Raw genomic sequence first — 23838 nt, forward strand, 5'->3', positions numbered from 1 at the left:
TATGTTCATGATGATGCAGGTTACTAAAGTAATGAGTAACTCATTGAAAGAAAACTTCACATTTGCAGTCACTGGTGCATAAAGGATGAAGTACAAAAAAACCCTCAGCTCACATATCCAAGCCTTTTCAACTTAGAACTAATATATGCAAATTGTTTTTTAAAAATAATACTAAAAACAAAAAGGCAAAAAAAATCCATGTTATTTGATTATCTATTAACTATTTAGGAAAGAGGAATTTTAAAGGAAGCAAACATAGAGAAGAAGCATCTTCAAGGTCCATTGAAAGAAATAATAACTTTTCCAAGATTCCAAGGTGGAAACCTAATTAGAAAACATCATAATGTAAAACTGAGAGCACATGAAGGTAATGACAATGAATCAATTACAAAAACACTAAAGGATCAACCAATAAGCTAATTTGCTTAGAATTAGGGGAAAAAAAAAAGAAAAAAAATGAAAGTCATAGACCTGTATGCCTAAACAAAGCACATTTATTAAATTTAGTCATTTTGATTTCTTAAATGTGTGTTTCATATGATATGTGTAAATTCCTTATCCTCTAAATATAAGTTTATAGTTATTCTTTTTTTTCCCTATTTTAAATCAAATTTAATATTTTCAAGGTTGCTTTTTAGTTGATCAGGTGATTTAAGTTAATATATATATATATATTTCTAAATTTTACTTCAAGTTTTTATATATGTAAATTCACACTTTTTGAAATCCAACTTTACTTATTTTATTTTAAGTCGAATTCAAAACTTTTAAGGTTGATTTTTATGTTAATCTAGTGATTTAATTTGAAATTTGTATGATTTTTGTTGAACTTTGCATATGTAAATTGTTACTCTGATAGAAGTTATATGCTTCAATATTCACACTATAGAGAATGACAACGAATAGGTATTACTCCTTTATTTTTTTTAAAGATATATTCTACTATGTATTTTTTAAATTTAGTCATTTTAATTTCTTGTGAGTTTTCAAATTATAGGCTAGGTCTTGTTTTCATATTTTTTTCTTTTACAACATTAGCTGCTTTTAACTGATGTGTTTTAGTTTGACCTTAATGGTAACTCGTTTTGAATTATAGTTTTATATTTTTATATTTTTCTATTTTAATCCAAAACTATGAATATTGTTTAGATTTAGTCATTTAATTAGTGATCATTCATTTTCTAAATGTTAAGTTGATTTAGTTTTTATAATTAACGAGCTTTCATTGTTTGTCTTATTGTAGTGTGCTATAGTTTTTTCATGTAAAATTGTTTATTAATAAGAGAGAGAAAAGAATGGGAAAAGACTAATAAATTTGCTTGCTTTGATGGCCTTATTTTATGGAATTTATTCAGAGAACCAAATAGATGTTAAAACAAAAACGAAGGTCAGAACTTGAAAGATGGAGGCAATGAATGATATTTATCGGTAATAACTTGGATTTGGAATTTTTTTTTTCCATTGTTTTGTTAGAAGAATTGATTATAATTGATAGCCTATATAAAAAAAAATGTATGTAGAGTTTGATATTGATTGGTTGTTATTTTACTTATCAATTACTATAATTGATTCTTATGTTTATGTATTTTTAAGAGTTATATACATATTTATCTTCTAAATTTTATATTTGTTTCTCACATTGATACTTAAAAGAATTTTTTTGTTACATTGATACTTGAACGTTCAAATCCATATTACATTGGTATCTCGGATTAATGATGTTAGTCAACTTTGTTAATGTAGAATAATCATCTAATAAAATGTCGACACGTGTCAAAAAAATTCAGTTAACCCTACATCATCAACGCCACATCTTTATTAAAAGAAATTTTCCAAAAAATTTTAAAAATTCTAAAAAATCTTTCAAAAATCTTTAAAATTATAAAAAATTTAAAATTTAAAACAATAAAAAAATTCAAAAACAATTTTTTAAAAATTCAAAAACAATTCTAAAATAATTAAAAAACAATTTTAGAAAATTTGAAAAAAATTTAAAAATTCAAAACAACAATCTAAAAATTCTAAAATTTTTCATTTCTCTAAACAATTTTAAGAAATTCAAACAATTTTTCAAAAATTCTAAAAAGTCTAAAAAACTTTCAAAAAATTTTTAGAAAAATAAAAAAATTTAAAAATTTTAAAAAATTTTAAAAAATTTAAAAGAATTTAAAAAACATATAAAAAATTACAAAAATTCTTAAAAAAATTATAAAATTCTAAAAACTTTAAAAAAATATTAAGAAATTAAAAAATTTTAAAAATGCTTGAAATTTTTTAAAAGTTCATAAAGAATCAAAGAAACTTAAAAATTTTGCAAAAATTTCCAAATTTAGTAAAATTCCAAAAATTAAAAAGAAAACAAAAAGTGATGCTTTTATTAAAATTTAAACTTTTGTCAAAATTAAAAAAATTAACAAAAACTTTAAAAAACTAAAATAAAAAATAAATCTTTTGAAAAAATATAATAATTTAAAAAATATTTAAGAAATTTTAAAAAAATTCTAAAATTTTTTCATCTTTTCAATCTTACAATTTCAATTTCTTATATATTTTTTTCAATTTTTGAATATTTTGGATTTTTATTGGAATTATAAGCTTTTTATTTTTTATAATTTTTTTTTAATTTTAGAAAAATTTTAAAAGTTTTTAGATTTTTTCTATTTTTTACTGATTCAAATTTTGTGATTTTTTTAAACTTTAAGAAAATTTAATCTTTATAAATTTTAATTTTTTGGATTTTTTAAAAACATTTCAGGATTTTTAAAGGTGTCAAATTATGATAATTTTTATTTTTTAAAAAAATATTTCATCATTTTAATTTTTTTCCAAATTTAAAATTTTTTTAAAATTTGTTATAATTTTTCAAAAAAATTTAGAATTTTTTACATTTTTTTTGAATTTTTAAAATTTTTTGAGAAATTTGAGAAATTTTTTGGTTATTTAAATTTTTTTATAATTTTTAAAAAATGTTTTATTATTCTTTATATGTTTTTCAAATTAAATAAATTTGAAAATTTTTTTGAACTTTTTTAGGTTTGAAAAAAAATTTTGAAGTTCTTAAAATTTTTAGATTTTTTAAAACAGTTTAAAAACATATTAGAATTTTTTTCAATTTTTGAATTTTTTTTGAAATTTTCTTTTTTATGTTGATATGGCATTGATGATGTGGCATTTACTAGACTTTGTTGACACTTGTCAACATTTTATTGGATGTTGATTCCACATTAGTGTTGTTGTCTAACGACATTAGTTCGAAGTACTAATATGATAACAGATTTAAATGTTTAAGTATCAATGTGATAGAAAAATTCTTGAGGTATTAATGTGACAAAAATAATAAAGTTCAGACACAATATATGTATGTAACACTATTTTAAGTATTTTTTCACTTAGATATTCTATGTTTGGTTTTTATTCCATTCATTTGTTTTTTTTTATTAAAATATAATTTTGTTTATAGTAGTAACTTTTAAAGGAATTAAGTGCTTAATTATTAGGAGGCATTACGGATTTGAAAGTAAGGATATTAGAGCCATATTTGCTAACTTAAGGATATTAGAGCCATATTTGCTAACTTCCACACATTTTACTCTTACTTCTATTGACTTCACTTAAATTTTTTTTCTGATAGCTTAATTGTTTTTCTATAATTTTAAGGTCTTGTAGCTAATAACTTCATGTTTTGTAGGTTATGTTATGATAAATTTTTTTTAGTTTATTTTTAGGTATGATTTCTATTTATGTTTTTTATTTTTATTTTTTAGCTTTTTTATTATTTCAAACTATGTTTTTACTTATAAATTTGAAATTTCATGTTTACTATCAAGGGAATATTTGGTTCACAAAATCTTCAATTCTGAGATAAAGTGTGATATTTGAAAAAAGTGTGATACTCAAGGTTTTGTTTGATTTCAAAGCATTCCATTTTCATATTCAGTCGTTTGGTTGAAAGGAATCCAAATTTATTAAATCTTGTTTTTTGACCATAATCTCCTTGATAACCTTGTAAAAAACCTTTCATTTTGAGTAAAAAAAATAAATATGACAAATGATGCCTTTATCCTAAAATGAATGAAGGATTTTATTTATTTTTATTTTTATCATTAAATAAACATGATAAATGATGCCTCTATCATCAAAGATATAAAATACTTAATTACGGCATTTAATTAAAAGAAATGCCATAATTGCTTAGATTTAAGAATTAAAAATACTCAATTATGGCATTTGCTGAAAAAAAATATTGTAATTGCTTGCATATAAACCAGATAGTGAAAATTACAGCAACCTTGCTGAATGCAATGAAGCTTTGCTGAAACTTGCCTTTTTCAATTGAGTTGGATATCCAGCAGTCACTCAATTATGCCAAATGTTCTGTGGTACCATACCTATTTATATATAATGATTTCTATGTTAATTTAAGCAAAATATCCTAGCCTGGTTGCATAGAAGGCAACTAGCATCTAATGATCAGAATGTGACACCATGAATATTTTCATGTCTTTAAGCCATGACGTCTAGCACAACAAAGCCAGATGGTATGAGATGATCACAAGGTGACAAAGCAATGGGATGGGTTCTCATATCAATGTAAAAATTATAAAAAAATAAAAAGTTTACAAAGCTTAAAAATTTTTTAAAAATATTCTTACAAATTCTAAAAAATTCTAAAAATTTAAAATAAATTTAAAAAAAATTCTAGAAAATTAAAAAATTCAAAATTCAAAACAAAATTCTAAAAAATTCTAAAATTTTTCATTTTTCTAAATAACTTTTAAAAATTTGTAAAATTTCTAACAATTTTCCAAAAATTCTAAAAAGTATAAAAAAAATTTCAAAACATTTTTAGAAAAATAAAAAAGATTAAAAAAACAAAAAAATTTGAAAAAAGAATTTAAAAAATATACAAAAATAAAGAATAAAATATTCTTAAAAAATTTATAAAATTATAAAAACTTTAAAGAATTTAACAAAATTTAAAAGAATTTTAAAAATTTTAAAATTTTCTAAAAATTCTAGAAAATTTGAAAAAAAATTCAAAAAGAAATAAAAAAACTTTAAAATTTTCCAAAAAATTCCAAATTTTCTACAAATTCAAATATTTTATAAAAAATAAAAAAACGTGACGCTTTTATTAAAATTTAAAAAATCGTTAAAATTAAAAAATTTTAAAAAACTAAAATCAAAAATAAATTTTTGTTGAAAAAATATAATAATCTTTGAGAAATTTTTAAAAAATACTAAAAATTTTTCATATTTTTCAATCTTACAATTTTAAATTTTTATATATCTTTTCAATTTTTGAATGTTTTTGCATTTTTATTACATTTTTATTACATTTTAAAGTTTTTTATTTTTTAGATTTTTTTAATTTTAAAGAATGTTTCAAAATTTTGAAATTATTTAATTTTTCAAAAATTTTGAAAAGTTTATATATATATTTTTTATTTTCAGCTTTTTAAGTTTTGTGATTTTTTTAAACTTTAAGAGAATTTAATTTTTCTAAATTTTAATTTTTCATTTTTTTAATTGTTTATTGATTTTTTAAAAAAATTTCAAGATTTTTTAAAATTTTCAAATTATGATAATTTTTATAATTTATAAAAATGTTTCATATTTTTAATTTTTTAATAAATTTTAAAATTTTAAAAATTTGTTATAATTTTTAAAAAATTTTTATAGTTTTTAAGAATTATTTTGAATTTTGCAAAATTTTTTGAGAAATTTTAAAATTTTGTTAGTTATTTAGAAATTTTTTTAAAAAGTGTTTTAATATTTTTGATAATTTTTTGGAATTAAGTAAATTTAAAATTTTTTGGACTTCTCAAGAATTAAAAAAAAATTTAGTATTCTTTTGAATTTTTTAAGGTTTTGAAAATTTTTTAAAATTTTATAATTTTATAATTTAAAAAAAAAATTAAAAACATTTTAGATATTTTTAAAATTTTTTATGAATTTTTTTTTTGCTAACATGGCATTAATGATGTGGTGCTGACTAAATTTTTGTTGACACATGTTTGCATCTTATTAAATGTTGATGCCATGTCAGCATAGTTGACTAACAGTGTAAGTTTGAGGAATAACATGATAATGGATTTGAATGTTCACATACCAATGTGACAAAAAAAAATTTTAAGTACCAATGTGTGAAAAATAATAAAGTTCAGGCATCAAATATATATTTAACCACATTTTTAAGTATTTTTTCTCTTTGATACTGTATGTTTGGTTTCTATTCCATTCATTTTTTTTACTAATATGTAATTTTATTGATAGTGGTAACTTTTAAAGGAATTAAGTGTGTAATTATTAAGAGGGATTTAAAAGTAGGAATATTAAAGCCATATTTCTTAACTTCCACACATTTTGCTCTTACTTCAACTAACTTCACTTTTTTTTTTCCTGATTGCTTAATTGTTTTTTATAGTTTTAAGGTCATGTAGCTAATTACTTCATGTTTTGTAGGTTATGTTATGATCCGTTTTTTTAGTTTATTTTTAGGTATGATTTCTATTTATGTTTTTTTTTTTGTTTGCTTTTGTTAGCTTTTTATTATTTGTAATTAACAATGTTTTTACTTATAAATTTGAAAATCAATGTTTATTGTCAAAGGGATGTTTAGTTCACAGAATTTTGGATTTTGGGAGAAATGTGATACTAAAAAAATATGATACTCGAGGTTTTATTTTATTTTTAGGCCATCCCATTTTCATATTCAGTCGTTTAGTTAGAGGGAATCCAAAATTATTAAATCATGTATTTTGACCATAATCTCCTTGACAACCTTGTAAAAAACCTTTCATTTTGTGTAAATAATAATAATAATAAACACAACAAATGATGTCTTTATCATCAAATGAATGAAGGATTTTATTTATTTTTATTTTTGTCATCAAATAAATAAGATAAATGATGCCTTTATCATCAAATAATTTGCCTTTATCAAAATTTTATTTATATAAAAATATAAAATACTTAATTACAGCATTTAATTAAAAGAAATGCAATAATTGCTTGGATTTAAGAATTGAAAATACTCAATTACGACATTTATTGGTTAAAAAAAATACCATAATTGCTTGCATATAAACCAGATAGTGAAATTACAATAGCCTTGCTTAATGCCATGAAGTTTCTTGGAAGTTGCCCTTTTCCATTGAGTTGGATATCGTGGTACTATAATTATTTATAGTGATTTCTGTGTTAATTTAAGCAAAATATCCTTGCCTAGTTGCCAGAAGGCAACTAGCATCTAATGATCAGAATATGACACCATGAATATTTTCTTATCCTTAAGCCATGACATCTAGCACAACAAAGCCAGTTGCCATGAGATGATCAGAAGGTGACAAAACCATGTGATGGGTTCTCATATCAGTGTAACACTTGGCACATATTTCTCTATTGCCATATGTCCTTGGTGGAATACGTTTGCATTTGTCACAACATGCGATGCATAGCTCTCAAGTTATAGAAACATATCACTATTATGGTGTTTTAATGAAGAAATGTTGTAATTGAGTTTCAATTACAAACTAAAACATTGTAATAGCTTCATTTCATATCTCAAATAATTGATAATTACAGCTTATATTTAAGATAAAAGCCATAATTGTCAGTTATAGAATATATGAGATACAAAAAAAAAAAAAAAAAAAACCAATTATGGCATTTTGTTCAAAAGAAATGCCATAATTGATTTAAAATAAAATTTAATTTCAATTCAAAACTTGTTTTTCAAAAGGGTAATATAGATAGAGGAATTTTTTATTTAGGTCAAACATGGAAATCAAGCAACTTTTTATCTAGAATCCTAAAATATCATAGGAAGAGGTGAGTTTCTGATTCTGGGACTTTAGGTACTATAAAAAATCTTATATTTTTCCCCAGAATTGGATAACTCTGAACCAAACATGAAAATCAAATACCCATAATAAAGATTCTAAGAAAAATTTTTTGGATTTTCCCAAACTAAACGCACTCTCTATGTTTTCTAGGTTTCTTACTTTAAACATTTGATTTTGTGTGGGTTATTTTCTTTTTGTTTAATTAATTGTTTTTATTGTTTTAAAATGTATTTATATTCTCCTATTTTAGAACTTTTATGTCTTATGTTTAAATGTATGCACATTAGAAAAGTTTTGTATATATTTTAAGTGAAATTATTTTTAATTGATGCATAATATGAATGTAAAGTTAATTATTATTTGTCATAACATATAGATCCATGGACCTATTGTTAGACATGGATTAAAGGAAGTCACCACCAATCTTTTTTGTTTAGGTGTGATTGACCACCTAATCGAATTTGTCTCATAGAGGAGTCCTAAAATTGACTTAGGTATCTTTAAATAGTATATTCTAATCCACGAAATCATATTTTTAAATTCGAGAATACGGTTACATGTGAAGAATGTTATAGCACCCTCACAACGCCCATCCAAATGATGGTACCGGTTTGATTTCAAATTATCCAAACCTTAAATATGTTTATGCTTTTGCCAAAATATTTAATATTGAGACTTAATCTTAAAATTACCCCAATAGTTTGATAGCAATTTAAGATAATTCTCTTATCTCATGAGTATTTATAGAAACTACTATTCCACTCTGAAGAGGCTCCATCGTCGAATTTATTAATGTATTTTTATTTAAAAAAATTAGTAAAGTCCTATAATAGTTTGGTAGGATTTACTTTGAGACTGATCTTTCAATAGTTTAGTGAGATTTTATTTGAAAATATTTTTAAAAATTTTATTCTTTTGCAAAAGTAGATTAAATATCCTATTAGTTTGATAAAACCTAATTTAGAAAGCAATCCTCCAATAGTTTGGTAGGATAAAAATTATTTTTCATTTTTTGAAAGTTATTTATGAAATTTTCCAATAGTTTGGTGGATTCTATAAAATTTAAATCTATGAAAATTCTCTAAAAGTTTGATAAGATTCATAAATTTATTTGAAAAAAAGTTTTTTTTTATTTTTTTCTTGTTTTCCATAAAAATAATTTTTATAAAATATTTAATAGAATAAAAATTATTTTTTATTTTGAAATTTATTTATGAAATTTTCCAATAGTTTGGTGGATTCTATAAAAATTTAAATCTATAAAAATTCTTCAATAGTTTGATAGGATTTATGAATTTATCTGAAAAGATTTTTTTTTATTTTTTTCAAAAAAATTATTTTTATAAAATATTTAGTAAACAATGAATTACTTAAAATAAATAAATTATAAAAACCAATAAAATAGAATTATAAAAAAGCTAAAAATAAAATAAAAAATCTCAAAATGTAAAATAAATAAAAAATGAAATCAAAAATTAAAATTAAAATAGAAAAAAAAAACCTACGATCAGGGTTGGGTTAAACCACAGGTAGCACGTGTATCTTGTTTGAGTTATGTACAGATTTGGGCTCTAAAAAATGAGGTCATATAGAGACAGTATAGAAGCCAAGTCCTCTGTTTTTTCTTCAGAAGCCTTAGTCTCTTCTTTCTTTCTAGCTTTAGATGTTCTACCCTCTTTAAAAACCCAAGAACAGTTAATCGAAAACTAAAAAACCCATCAATTTCTAAAAAATTTTGATAGAATCTCATCGAAAAATTCAAAGTCCGTCGAAAAAACTCACTAGAAAATTTAAACATTTATCCCAAAACCTAGATTTTTTCAGATTTTTCCAAAAAGCTAAACTTCGATCTAAAAACCCAAAAATCTTAATCCAAACTCCTCATAATCACCAGAACCTAGAATCCTAAACTTCCAAAACCAAAATTTCAAAAATAGATTACCCAAAATTTTTTTAAAATTTTAACATAAAGCTTCTTCTCCCCAAAAATCAACTTTATTCTATTCTTAGAAATATTATCCAATTTATAGGCAGTTTTCAGTAAAGATTTTAAGGATTGGATAGAACCAATCCAAGCTTAAATATTGGAATTGCATTATGTTCGAACATGATTTTAGGCCTAGGTTTGGTAATTTGTCTGACTAATTTGATTCTAGATTAAAAGTCATTTGATTGTGCGAATCCTTTCCCCTTTATTTCGGTTAATTCCAAATTCAGTTTCCTTATTCAAACCTCGACCTAGAGAAAAGGAAAAAAAATAAAAAATAATAATGATGATGATAATAATAATAATAATAATAGTAATATAATATATTATACTATAATACTAGTAATAATAACAATAATAATAACACATAATAATAGAAATCGACTCTAATTGACCCTGGACACAAATGAGTGTCTACAGCTGCCCTTCTTTGCACATCCTTGTTAGACAGGGATGATGTAAAGACCTAGATATCCACTCTATTTCAATCTAAAAACATGAGTTAAATCAGTAAGTAGAAATGACCAAAACTGAGCCATAAGTTAGGAAATAATATAAACTGAGCTAATATCGAATGACCGAGATTGAACTGCTAGTTTAGAAAATAATCTGAACTGAGCCGAGATCAAACGACTATGATTGAATGATCAAGATTAAACCATAAGTTTAAAAATTGATTTGGATTGAGTTGAGATCGAGCGACAGATATTGAACCATAAGTCTAAAAAATGATTTGAACTGAGCAGAGATCGAATAACTAGGATTAAACCATAAGTCTAAAAAACAATTTGGACTAAGCCAAGATGTAACGATTGGGATTAAACCACAAGTCAAAAAAATGATCTAGATTAAGCCGAGATCGAATGATTGGGATTGAACCATAAGTTAAAAAATTGATCTGGATTGAGCTAAGATCAAATAACTAAGATTGAACTACAAGTCAGAAGAATGATTTGGACTGAGCCAAGATTGAAAATGAGTGATAAAGGATGATGCAATGATGTAAATGCATATCCTCTCTAGGAAGCAAATGCAATTATCAAGGATTTAAACATAATGTCTGTAATGCAAATGTTACTAAATCAATGTTATGAAGTTTCAATTGTGGTAACAAGGTTCTCAAGACTCCACCATCACATATATTCTTTATCAGCTTCTTAGCATTAACAATCTTAGAACAAACCCCATCATTCAATCTATGTTGTTTTCTTTCTATGGTCACCACCATAGGCTATGTTAATCAATTTATCATTGTATTCGCATTTGTGTCACTTTATCTGTCCCTTTTTAAAGCATTTTCTTAGGCTTATTTCATTTATCTCATCTGGGTTTCTTTCAAAAGAATGGAAAACTCTTTACGAGCATTATCATTCATTTATTTACCATCATTCAAATTAGTGACAGACACGATACATTTTCTTGATTTATTCAGGGGATGTACATTTGGTAAAGGATAAAAAAAATGAGTCTTTATTATTGAAAAGAAACATGGTCAAATACAAATCAAAAGTGAATAAAGGCAAAATATTTTCACTGTTCAAATGGGATATCAACATTTAAAATAATGATTGTTCAGACAATTTTGAATTCCTACTCATTCTCTTTTAAAAACACATTCTATCAATATCTTCAATCTTTGAGCCAATAATCATCCTTATTCTTGAGACTTTCTCATGATGTTGTTTCTTCGAGTTTCTATCTTTACTTAAACTGTCCTTTCGGAATTTTAGTTTAAGTCTTCCTTTTGTCTCCTTTTTTTTCTACTTTTTATTTTTTTTCATTTTTTCATTTTTTATTTGCACACCTTTTTCTCATCTTTTCTTTTCATTTCTCTTTCCCTTTTATCCATCAATGACACTTTGATCAAAGTCCCAAACAATCCAATAGCAAATTTGCCTTAATTTAATTCATGATTCTCCAATTAAAGTATTCACATTTGATCACTATGGATTTTTAAGGATGTAATGTAGGTTAAAGTAAAGGGTTATGAAAGAAATAGATAAAATAGGCCTAAATTGTATTTGAAGGGTTATTAAACCAAGAATCATTTTTCATATGAAGTACATTGGCATTTTGCCCCGTCAACTTTTCTTTCATTTTTTCTTTGTTTTTTTTTTTTTTTTTTCTCCTTTTTCTTTTTCTTTTCATCATTTTTCAAGAAAAATTTGAGCACAAAAGGGTTTTGCCCCTTGAAATCACTAAAGATAAATAGGCTTTTCAAACTTTACCCTAGTGTAGGGGTGATCCTTAGTTAGGGTTCCTCAAAAGAAATTTTCAACAAGCTCAAATAAAGTAGCAAAGGATAATTTTTTTTAAGAATAGAAAAAATATAGTCATTTCTTATCTTGAATATGAATACTCTCAATGAAGAATATTTATTGATCAAGAGCAAACTTGTGAATGAATCATTACAAAGATCATGTGATGCATCACTTTTGAAACTTCTCAATAGATTTATCTTTTTTTTTTATTCAATAGTTTCAATGAATCAAAAATCTTCATCTATCAATCAAATCATCATGAATAATGTTTTCAAAATTGAATCCTGAATTATTGTCACGACTATTTAAACATTCATTATTTAGAATCAATTAATGGCAATAAGAAAAAGGTATGAGAAGGTAAAAATAAATATTGATGATTCACACAAAAAAGAAATATCATGAAAATGCATCAAATTTGTTACTTTTATTAAAATGATAAAAAATAAAATGAAATTCAAATATATAAAAGGGATCCATATTCTCAAAAAATCCTAAGATGATAATCAGTTTCTATCAGCCTTCCTAAGATCATGCCCTTGGGTGATTAGGCAATGGGTTAACACTAACATTAGGTGTCGTGTTTTCACTCATGTTGAAGCTTATTAGCCTTTCTTTAATCAGACTTTGCACCCTATGTTTTAAAGGGGCACAATTTTTTATGGAATGGCCAGCCACCCTTAATAATAGTCACAATTAACAGTAGAATCATATCGTTTGAGATAGAGAAGTTCAAGTTGTTTTACAAGAATGGGAGTAATCAAGTGGTTTTTGTAAAGTTCTTGGTACAATTCTATGCAGCTTATGAGAATAAGATCAAATGTAGGCTTTTTCTGATTATGTGATTTTTGCACACCATTTGTTAAGGTAGTTGGGCGACTAGAGGGCCTAGTTGTGGATGGATAAAAAGGTTGTGTAGCTAAAGGTAGTTTCTGAATTGCTACCTTTTAAAACTTACAGTTTGAGTCTCACTTTTCTTTTTTTTGGGCATCTTTTTAGTAACAGAGGATTTTCCCTCTTTTAGCTTACCATTTTTTATTGCATTTTCAATGATCTCACCTAAAATCACTATATCAACAAAATTTTTAGTCATATTCTTTATCATTTTTTCATAGTATGGCAACTTTATAGTGCTTAAAAATAGCACCATTGTTTCTTTCTTTGTTAGTGGTAGTTGTACTTGAGCGATGACATCCTACCATTTTTAGGCATACTCGTTAAAAGACTCAAATGCTTTCTTTTTCATACCTTGCAATAAAAGGCAATTAAAAGCCATATCTATGATGTTACGGTATTGGTTGATGAATGATCAAGTCAAATCTTTTTATGATCTTATGTGAGTCATGTCCAACTGAACATATCACCTTACAGTAGACTCGGTTAAACTATCTTAAAACATATGCATGAGCAATTTTTCATTACTGACATGCGCTACCATCTTACAATAATACATTGGGATATGTGTAATGAGACACATAGTACCGTCGTACTTCTCAAATTTTGGCACTTTAAATTTTAAAAGAATCACAACATCTGGGGTTAAACAAAAGTTGGCAGCATCCATTGAACCATAAAAATCTATTCCTTCAATAGTTCGTAATCTTTTGTCAATCATGCTCATTGTTTGATCAGTCTTAGAGTCTTCTGAGGATACAGTCATATGCAACTTCACCTTTTCTTTTTTCTAAGCTAGATTGAGGACTTGGATGAGCTCAACTGCCTTTTCAGCAAAAATAAGATTAGTATAGCTCTGAACATTCTTTGACTAGGTGCATAAGGTATTCTCAGATAACTATAACTTGGGAACATGGTTTATTATGGCTGAAGATTTGGAGTGATTTGGGTCTAATGTAAACTGAACCCTGGAGGATACAATGACTCAGTAACTTCATGAAAAATATCTTTTTCCACCTCTTTTCCTTTTTTTATCTTCTCCAGAACTTCAAGGATCTTGCTTAGTTTCCCCTCAATTGCCTCCTAAGCCTTTTGTAACCTCTCAAAATGGTTCGCATTGTCTTTCTCCATCTTCTTAACTCGATCCCGAGTGTTATATGGGTGTTGAGCTATTCTTGCCCTTTGATTTCCCACGATGTGTAGATTTTGAATGATGTTTATAAGAATGGATGCAAAAACAAAATGCATGAATGTAATAAGGAAAATTTACCAAATGACAATTGTTATAAAAGAATCTTTATTGAATTGAAAGTCATTTTCAGTCAAATCCAACATTACATCTGTGAAAAGTTAGAATTTACTAGGAAAAGAAATTCATAACTCATCGATACTGGCTTTGAACTTCATTAAAGAAATCTATCAATTATCACCATATGCTCCCACTTTGGCACCATTGCCTTTCATTGTTCAATCTTTTTTGCCATGTCTTTGGCTTTGTAAACAGCCACAATGATTTGATCAGGTAAATACTCCAACTAGTCATGTTTTCTCACATATGCTTTCTTCATTTGTTCATACTCTTCGGTCACAGCCCTTATTTGAGCTTTGATTCCCACTACCACACCATTTAGCATTTGGATGTGCCTTTGTGCTTTAAAGAGTGTTTCATCCCTTTCTTGTAGCTTTGCTTGCAATTGTTCATTTTTTTGCAAAAGTTAAGCCAATTCTTGGTTAGTAGATGTCTGTATTGTATTAAGGTCAATGAACAAACTCTTTCATTCATCATTCTCTTATTTAAGTGCTTGGATTTCCTTTTTTAGCTTTTCATTTATAAGCTTCAACTCTTTATACTCCATTTTCAGACCAATAGAGGACTTTGCTAAGCTTTCCATGGATGTAACTGGGACTTCCCTTGTTAAAATTATTTTATAACAAATATTCCCTATGATAAATCTAATGATATGAATGCATGATAAAAGTAAAAAGGTAATAGGCATTAAAATATATAAATAAATACAAAGACCAACATACAGGGTTAATATAAAAAAATATATACAAAAAAATACATAATCCTACAAGTAAAACAAATATCTAATCATGTATCCTATTGAGGATTTTCTAACATAGGGGAAGGCATGGCTTTTACCTAGGTTTGGACCCTTAGGTTTAACTATATGCAGTTTAGATTACTTTTAAAAGGTTCCCAAATTGTTCCTTACATCATTGTCCATCACATACTAGTAAGGCACCCCGATCCTCGTCCATCATAAGCTACAAACGAAAAAGGTTCAATCTGAGTGAGAGTATTTCACAAGCCCAGATGGAGACATAAAATCTCACGAAGGCATAGGTACTTTACTCACTCCTAAAGGTAGAGTTTGGGTGGAGAGCTTTATATTATGCACATACAAATGAATGATAGATATATACAATAAATAAATGAACAACTAAGCAATATAAGCAATGAAAAGAAATAAATCGAAAAAAAAGAAAATAATCTCAAATTTATTAAGCAAGGCATGGATAGTAAGAAATCATTTACTGACTTGACTCTCGACATCCTTAATGGAGTTGCCAAACTATCATAATGCATAGATGCATAGACCTACCGCTAGATATGGATTAAAGGGAGTCACCAACAATCTTTTTATTTAGGTGTGATTAGCCACCTGATCGAATCTGTCTCATTTAAAGAGGAGTCCCAAGATTGACTTAGGTATCTTTAAATAGTACATTCTGATATATGAAAATCAAATTTTAAGTTCGAAAATACAGTCACATGTGAGAAGGTTATAGCACCCTCACAACGCCCATTCAAATGATGGTACTAATTTGAATTCAAATTATCCAAGCTTTAAAAATGTTCATGCTTTATCAAAATATTTAATGTGGAAAATTAATCTTAAAATTACCCCAATAGTTTGGTAGCAATTTAAGATAATTCTCTCACCCCATGAGTATTCATGGAGACTAGTATCCTATTCTGAAGAGGAAGATGCTCCGTCATTGGATTTATTAATGTATTTTTATTCAAAAAAATTGGTAAAGTCCTCTAATAGTTTGGTAGGATTTACTTTGAAGCAGATCTTCTAAAAGTTTGGTGAGATTTTATTTCAAAATATTTTTAAAAATTTTATTCCCTTGAGAAAGTTCATTAAATTTTCCAATAGTTTAGTAAGACTTAATTGAAAAAGCAATTCTCCAATAGTCTAGTAGGATAAAAATTATTTTTCATTTTTTAAAAGTTATTTATGAAATTTTTCAATAGTTTTGTGGATTGCATAAAATTTAAATCCATGAAAATTCTCCAATAGTTAGGTAGGATTCATGAATTTATTTGAAAAAGTTTTTTTTATTTTTTTTCTTGTTTTCTAGAAAAAGAATTTTTATAAAATATTTAATTAAATAAAAGTTATTTTTTTTATTTTGAAATTTATTTATGAAATTTCCCTATAGTTTAGTGGATTTCATAAAATTTAAATCCACAAAAATTCTCCAATAATTTAGTGAGGTTCATGAATTTGTTTGAAAAGATTTTTTATTGCTTTTTTCATAAAAATGATTTTTATAAAATATTTAGTAAATAATGAATTACTTAAAATCAATAAATAATAAAAACCAATAAAATAGAATAATAAAAAAAAAACTCAAAATAAAATAAAAAACTCAAAATGTAAAATAAAAAAATGAAATAAAAAAATAAAAGTAAAATAAAAAAGAAAAACTTACGATCAGGTCAAGTTGAACTATGGGTAACATGCGAATCTTGTTCGAGTTACGCATAGATCTGGGCACTCAGAAATGACATTGTGCAGAGATAGTATAAAAGCCATGTCTTTTGCTTTTTCTTTAGAAGCCCTAGTCTCCTCTCTCTCTCTAGCTTCAGACACTCTACCATCTCTCTAAAAAACCTAAGAATACTCAACCGAAAACTAAAAAACCTACCTGTTTCTAAAAAATTTCATCGGAATCCCACCAAAAAATTTAAAATCCGCCAGAAAAACTTACTAAAAAATTCAAACATTAATCCCAAAACCTAGATTTTTCTAGATTTTTTCCAGAAAGCTAAACTTTGATCCAAAAACCCAAAAATCTTAATCCTAATACTCCATAACAATAATTAGAAATCCAGACTCCACCTAATCACTAGAATCTAGAATCCTAACCTTCCAAAACCAAAATTTCGAAAATAGATTACCCAAAAAATTTTCAAAATTTTAACCCAAAGCTTTTTCTCCCCAAAAATCAACTCTATTCTATTCTTAGAAATATTGTCCAATTTATAGGCAGTCTTTAGTAGGGATTTTAAGGATCTGAAAAAACTAATCTAGGCTTGAATCATGGGATTGGATTTTATCTGAGTATGATTTTAGGCCTAGGTTTGGCAATTTGTCTTACTAATTTGATTCCAAATAAAAAGTCTTTTGATTGTGTGAATCCATTCCTCTTTATTCCAGTTAATTTCAAATTCAGTTTCCTTGTTCAAACCCCTACAAAGAGAAAAGGAAAGAAAATAAAAAGTAATAATAATGATAATGACAATAATAATATAGCTCAATTCTTTAAAAAGTTAAATTAACTTACTCGGAGATGAACCATTCTGAATTCCTTAGTTTTGAACACAAGACAAGGTTTGTTAATGGCAAAATGCCAAAACCAGTAGCAGGAGATCCATTTAAAGAAGATTGAAAAACCTAAAATGCAATAGTAATGTCTTGACTATTAAACTTTCTCTCAATAAATAACTTCATGATAGTGTGGCATATCATGATACAGCTAGTAAATTTGGAAAGATTTTAAAAAGAGATTCTTTCAAATAAATGGTGCTTGAATCCATAGATCAAGATGAAAATCACTAATACTCAACAAAGGGATATGATAGTGCTAAATTATTATACCAAGCTTAATGTTTTGTGGGATCAGCTTGGAGTTTACACTTAACCTCACAAAAATGTCTATAATGGATACACATGTTGAGCCATAGTTGCAAAATGAAGCAAGAAAAATCTCACCAGTTTATAATAAAATTAAATGATTTATATTCGATGGTAAGAATATTCAGTGCATGGAACCATTGTCAACTCTCAACAAAACTTACCCTTTGATATGCTCTGAAGAAACACATCAAAGTGCTAACCTAAAGCCAAACAATGAGTCAGTAGCATCCAAGGTTCAATCCAACACAATCAAAGCTAAAGATCAAATCAAGAAACATAAGTGTCACTATTGCAACAAAATAGGTCACACAAAGGATAAATGCTTTGAATTAATTAGTTATCCTCCAAATTGAAAGTTTAAGGAAGGAAGACCTACCGTCATTGCAAATGTTGTTGCAATTAAGAAAAAGACCTTTTCAAGTTCCTCTCAAATTATGCTGAACATAATTGGCATGAGTAAGGACCAATACGAACAATTACTTGCTTTCTTTGGTGCTTAGAAAATAATAGTAATAAATCAAATTAGTAATTTAAATTCAATTTACAAAGGAAAGGTAAAGTGAATTTTAGGTAATGAAGCCTCAAATCATATAATTTGAGACGTTACCCTATTAAAAGATCAACATAAGCTATAAAAAATCTATCAAAGTGGCCCTCCCAAATGATGTTTTAAGAACTGTTATGATATTTGAAAAACCAACATATGCCTAGGCTTAACTCTTAAAAGTGTTTTACTTGTGTCGTTGCTCTCTTATAACCTTATATCTATAAACAAACTAACAAAAAATAAAAATTGCTATGTCACTTTCTCACCAAAATTCTTATGTTTTGTAGGACTTGAATACCAAGAAAATGATTGGAATGGATTGTCAAAGAAATGCCCTCTACTACTTTGATAAAGAAGGCAAAGCAAAAGTTAATGCCAACTTCACTAAGAATTGAAGAGAGGTATTCTATAGAATGTTAGGACACCTACCAATGTCTAAGCTAGGACAGATTTTCCCTAAAATAAAAATAAAAAATATTGAGCCATGTGATGCTTGTTATCGAGCAAAACATACTTGACATTTTTTTTTTCATTTAATATCAATAAAATCAAAAAAAGCTTTTGTGTTGATTCTTTTAGACATTTAGGGCCCTAACTTAACTAAGTCCTACAATGGAACAAGTTACTTTTTTACATTAGTGGATGATTTTTCATGAAGTACATGGGTTTAGTTAATAAAACACAAAAATGATGTTGATAAAAGCTTTGAACTTTTCATTAAAATGATTCAAAATCAATTTAATGAAACTATTCAAACCATAAGATCTAATAATGCACTCAAGCATGTAAATGAAAAACTAAGAAAATTCTTTCTCCAAAATGGCATTTCTAACCTAAAGTTATTACTCTTACCCATTCCAATAAAATGGAATGGTAGAGAAAAAACATAGACATCTCTTAGAAGTTGCAATAGCCTTTCATTTTCAAGCAAATCTTTCTTTGAAATTCTAGGGTGAATGTTTTAATTGCTACATATTTAATAAACATTCTCCCTTATTCAAAACTAGAAGGAAAATCACCTTATAAGTTGCTTTTTAAACAAAAACCAAACTATAATCATATATGGGTGTTCGATTGTCTTTGCTATGCATACAACAACCTAAAACCTTTAGACAAATTTGCTTATAGAGTATAACCATGTGCATTTCTTAGTTACTCATCTGAAAAGAAATGGTACAAAGTAATGGATCTTGACACAAAAAGACTTTTGACTCATTGTTGTATTCTACGAGGAAAAATTTTCTTACTTTGTTGAAAATGCACATACTTGTTCTCCCATTGAAAAATAGTCAAACAATGATATCTTTCCCTCCATTTCTTACATAGACAATACACAATAGAAAGACACGATCAAACCAACAAACCAAAACTTTCAAAACCCCAATAAGCCTTTAAACTTAGAAAAACATGAATAGTTTGTCAATGACAAAAACATAGAGCAGGTGACTAGGCTCCAAAGAGATTAAAGACCCCAAAAAATATTGGTAGACTATGTTTGCAATTTGTCATCAAAGAAAAAGCCATCTAAAAACACCACTCTAACCACTTCTTTAGTAGGTAAAAATTTAGAAGTTTCAATTTCATTGTAAACTAATGTGACATCTATAGATTGTGTAAAAAAGTTGACAAATATTGATCACAATATCACCAAAAAAAGAACTTACTCAAATGTTATGGTCAATCAAAAATGGAAGGAAATAATGGGTAAGAAACTTGAAACCAACTAGCAATACTTGAACATTAACAACCTTGCCTAAAGAAAAAAGGGCTATCAGCTTAAAATGAATGTTACGAATTAAGTACATGGTCGATGAATCTATAGAATGATATAAAGCCTATCTAGTTGCTAAAGGATACAAACAAGTGGAAGGCATTTACTACAATGAGACTTTTGCCTCACTAGCAAAACTAACAACTATTCGATGCCTACTTATAGTAGCATTAATGAAAGAATGAGAGTTAGATCAATTTGATGTCAATAATGTCTTTCTATATGAAGATTTCGAAGAAGAAGTCTTTATGCATCCCTCACTAAGATATCCCTATAATAATCCAAATTTGGTGTGTGGACTAAATAAGTCACTCTATGGACTTAAGCAAACCCCTCATCAGTGGTTTACTAAACTCTCATATGCTCTCATTGCATATGGTTTTCACCAAAGTCAAGTTGATCACTCATTGTTTATATTAACAAGGCTATTTTATTATCATAGTCATGTATGTTGATGATCTCATTCTATCAAGAAATAATAAAATCAAAAACAAAGAATTTAAAGAATATTTGAATAATTATTTTCAAATAAAAAATCTCAGATCCTTGAAGTACTTCTTAGGATTAAAAATTCAACAAACCAACAATGGAATTTCTCTTAACCAAAATAAGTACATTAAGGACATAGTTCAAGAAATAGAACTAGTTTAAGCCACTCTAGCTAGAACACCAATCCTACAACAACATCATCTATTAGCTGAGGTAGGAGAACCTATTGAAGATACAGAAGCTTAAAGACGCCTCATTGGTCTTTTCATTTACCTCACTCTCATACGACTCGACATAGCATATAGAGTTCACATTCTTAGTATGTCCATGCAAACTCCATGAGTCCCTCATTGGAACATGGCAAAAAGACTTGTTAAATATCACAAAGAAACTTTTTCATAAGGTGTTTTCTATCCCAACCATAACAATTTACATATAAAAGCCTTTTGTGATTCAGATTGGGCTACATGCCCAACCATACATCGATCAATCATGATTTTATTATTTTCTCAAGTGAATCTCTTATCAGCTGAAAGTCAAAGAAACAAAAAGTTGTCTCCAAATCCAATGTAGAAGTTGAATATCGAGTAATGGCTGTTACAGTAACTGAGATGATTTGGTTAAAGAACCTAATGAATGAACTACTTTCTTCTTTAAATAGCACAATTGACTTGTACTGTGATAATAAGGAAACAATTCATATTGTCACCAACCCTATATTTTATGGAAAAACTAAGCACATTGAAATCGGTTGCCATTTCATTCAATATCACCTTCATCAGCAAGCTCTTCAATCCCAAATACATACCAACACAATGGCAATTAGTTGACATCCTCACAAAAAGGTTAAGTGTAGAAGACTTCCAACATTTGCTCATCAAGCTGGGAGTTCGAGTTCCTTCCTTGCTAGCTTAAGGGGGACTATTGAAGATTACAGATTATAAAAGCTAATTAGCTCTTTAATTTCCACAATGTTGTTGCTATATTGCAACTCACCATATCTACAACCTTCCATCTTTATTAGCAATAATATTAGCAAGATTACATCCATTCATCTCTCCTTACTTTTTGATTAACCGTCATCTAATATTAAAAGATATTTAGGCAATGGTCGTTGATCAATTATATTTCCTTTTAGACTTTACTTTTTACTTTGTTTTTTTTTTGTTCAGCCTTGTAAACCATTCTTTGCCACCTATATATTTATATATTTGATTACATCAATGATAAACATAAAGTGTTTGCAATTTCATGACAAACACAAACTTAGTAGATTAATGCTTCAAACACCACCCTAGCTCGTGTGTTCATTAAGTAATCATGCAGGAAAGGCTGGTGGTACACATCCGCCAAGCCGAAGAAATCATATTCAAAAGCCCAAGTGAATTTTATTTATATTTCCCATGAGGAGTAATACAAACTCAAACTACCTTCAACTTGATGATTGAAGGCTAAGACAACTAGAGGAGACACAAAAGCATAAACCCCCATATTGAAGGTTGAAGACAATACAGAAATCTTCTACTTACTTTTTATGAGACAATGGCAAAGAGATACAATACTGAAACCAAAATGCAAAAGACTACACCTGACATTATTCATTGAATGCTAATAGCTAGCTTAGAAGGTGCCAAGTCTTTATTGTTTTTGCATAGCGAGGACCTTGGACCAAGCTGGCCTTGCTGTGATGTCAGCTACCCAAGCGCTAACGTGGGGACGTGAATCAAGCAGCTTCTTGGATGGGGTCCCCAGCAAACATTGAATGTTGGGGAGGTGGTGCAGATCTGCCAAGGTGAAGTAGTCACATGCCAAGTACTTTGACTGAGCCAATCGAGTCTCATAGACATCTAGAACTTTGGTAAGCTTAGCTTCATTTTCCTCCACAACTGCAGTGTCAGTAGCCAGTCCAAAAAATGGCTTGTAAAACAGCTCCCAGGCTAGCTTTGAAGATGCAGGATCAAACTGGTGGGCTTCTACCTCTTTCCACAATTGTAAGACCGCCATACTCTTATTAGAGCCGGGCAATAACAGTTGGGCCCCCTTATCCGAGTATTCATTGGCAATATATTGGGTGATTGCCCTTGATTCTGCAAGTTCAGAATTTGAAGGGATTACCTAAACAGTGGTATTATTATATTCATGCCTAGCTAATAGTTTAAGGGTTCCGCTCATAAAACTTTACCGAAGAGCTTAAAGTCTCCCTCTTCAAAAGCTGGAACTTGACCAAATGGCTGCATCAACCGGATAAGATATATTAGATTCGCGGTATTCTCATAAAAGGGTTTAGGGGAAAATGAACAAGCACTAAGTTTTGATATAGATTTGGCAGCAATTATTTGGCTTTGTGCAATTCTAACAAAATTTGGGGTTTTCGATTTCATTGGTTTTTTTTGCATTTTGTTTTCTAGTTAACAAATAGAAACTAGGGAAAGAATGGTTTCTATGAAAAAATTCAGTGCCTGATATGGAATAGTTGAGGTGCTCAGGAAAATCCTTTTCCAAAATGAGAAAGGAAGGGCTAAATTGAGGTAGGTTTTTCTGCAGAGCAAGTTCTAGTAGCAAAAATGCAATTTATGAAACAGGTTCTAAATCCACTCTTCTTTAAATAATTATTAAGCTAAAACAGAAGGAGAGATTTGTATTCCATACTTACATTAATGGAAAGGTAGTTTTCTGATTTATGTTCACCAGCTCCCATGTTTACAGGAACAAACTGAAACTCAACCCCTTTCTCGTAAAGGCATGCAAGAACCCTCTGAGTAGCTGTTGACAAAGGGCTTCCATGTGTTTTGACGGCAGCCATAGCTGTTGACGACTGTAACTTGTTCAAGAACCACAAAAGCTAAGAAATATTTTGTGGGTTTTTGGCAATGAAGCAATTTATGCACAAGATGGAAGGAGAAACCGTTCGATCATTCTAGAATGTTCCACGGTAGTGCCATTAATTATTCTAGCATTTATTTAGGATATAAAAAAGATGCCAAATTAATTAAATTGTAGAAGTTAGTTATGATTGGTCAAATTTTTAAAGATTGCGGATAAGGATATAAATTTATAATATCATATTTATTTATTTATTTTTATATTATATTTTTAAATTAAAAT

The 23838-nt window shown here is 27.5% G+C and overlaps 1 protein-coding gene and 1 pseudogene across 1 annotated transcript; one reads left to right on the forward strand and one right to left on the reverse strand.

The window, feature by feature from the left end:
• The first annotated feature begins 17994 nt into the window (after nt 1-17994).
• LOC149519761 (uncharacterized) lies at nt 17995-21778 on the forward strand (annotated as a pseudogene).
• Nucleotides 21779-22101: 323 nt separating this feature from the next.
• LOC111283497 (glutathione S-transferase F6-like) lies at nt 22102-23597 on the reverse strand. The gene is made up of 3 exons (XM_022872084.2): nt 23387-23597; nt 22916-22964; nt 22102-22820 (listed from the first exon to the last, which is right to left on the reverse strand). Exons 1-3 carry the CDS (start codon nt 23534-23536, stop codon nt 22372-22374), a joined length of 648 nt encoding a protein of 215 aa, XP_022727819.2. The 5' UTR covers nt 23537-23597; the 3' UTR covers nt 22102-22371.
• Between the last annotated feature and the right edge of the window lie 241 nt (nt 23598-23838).

The sequence above is a fragment of the Durio zibethinus genome, chromosome 3 (genome assembly GCF_047325235.1).
Source record: "Durio zibethinus cultivar Kanyao isolate XHJ-2024 chromosome 3, ASM4732523v1, whole genome shotgun sequence".
Lineage (NCBI taxonomy): Eukaryota > Viridiplantae > Streptophyta > Magnoliopsida > Malvales > Malvaceae > Durio > Durio zibethinus.

Bases quoted from the DNA above. Each gene is read 5' to 3' on its own strand.
- LOC111283497 (XM_022872084.2), bottom strand. From the start codon at position 23,536: ATGGCTGCCGTCAAAACACATGGAAGCCCTTTGTCAACAGCTACTCAG. The intron at 22,965-23,386 runs GTAAGTATGGAA...CGGTTGATGCAG, and splicing joins AAAACTACCTTTCCATTAAT to CCATTTGGTCAAGTTCCAGC. The intron at 22,821-22,915 runs GTAAAGTTTTAT...CTGAACTTGCAG, and splicing joins GGGAGACTTTAAGCTCTTCG to AATCAAGGGCAATCACCCAA.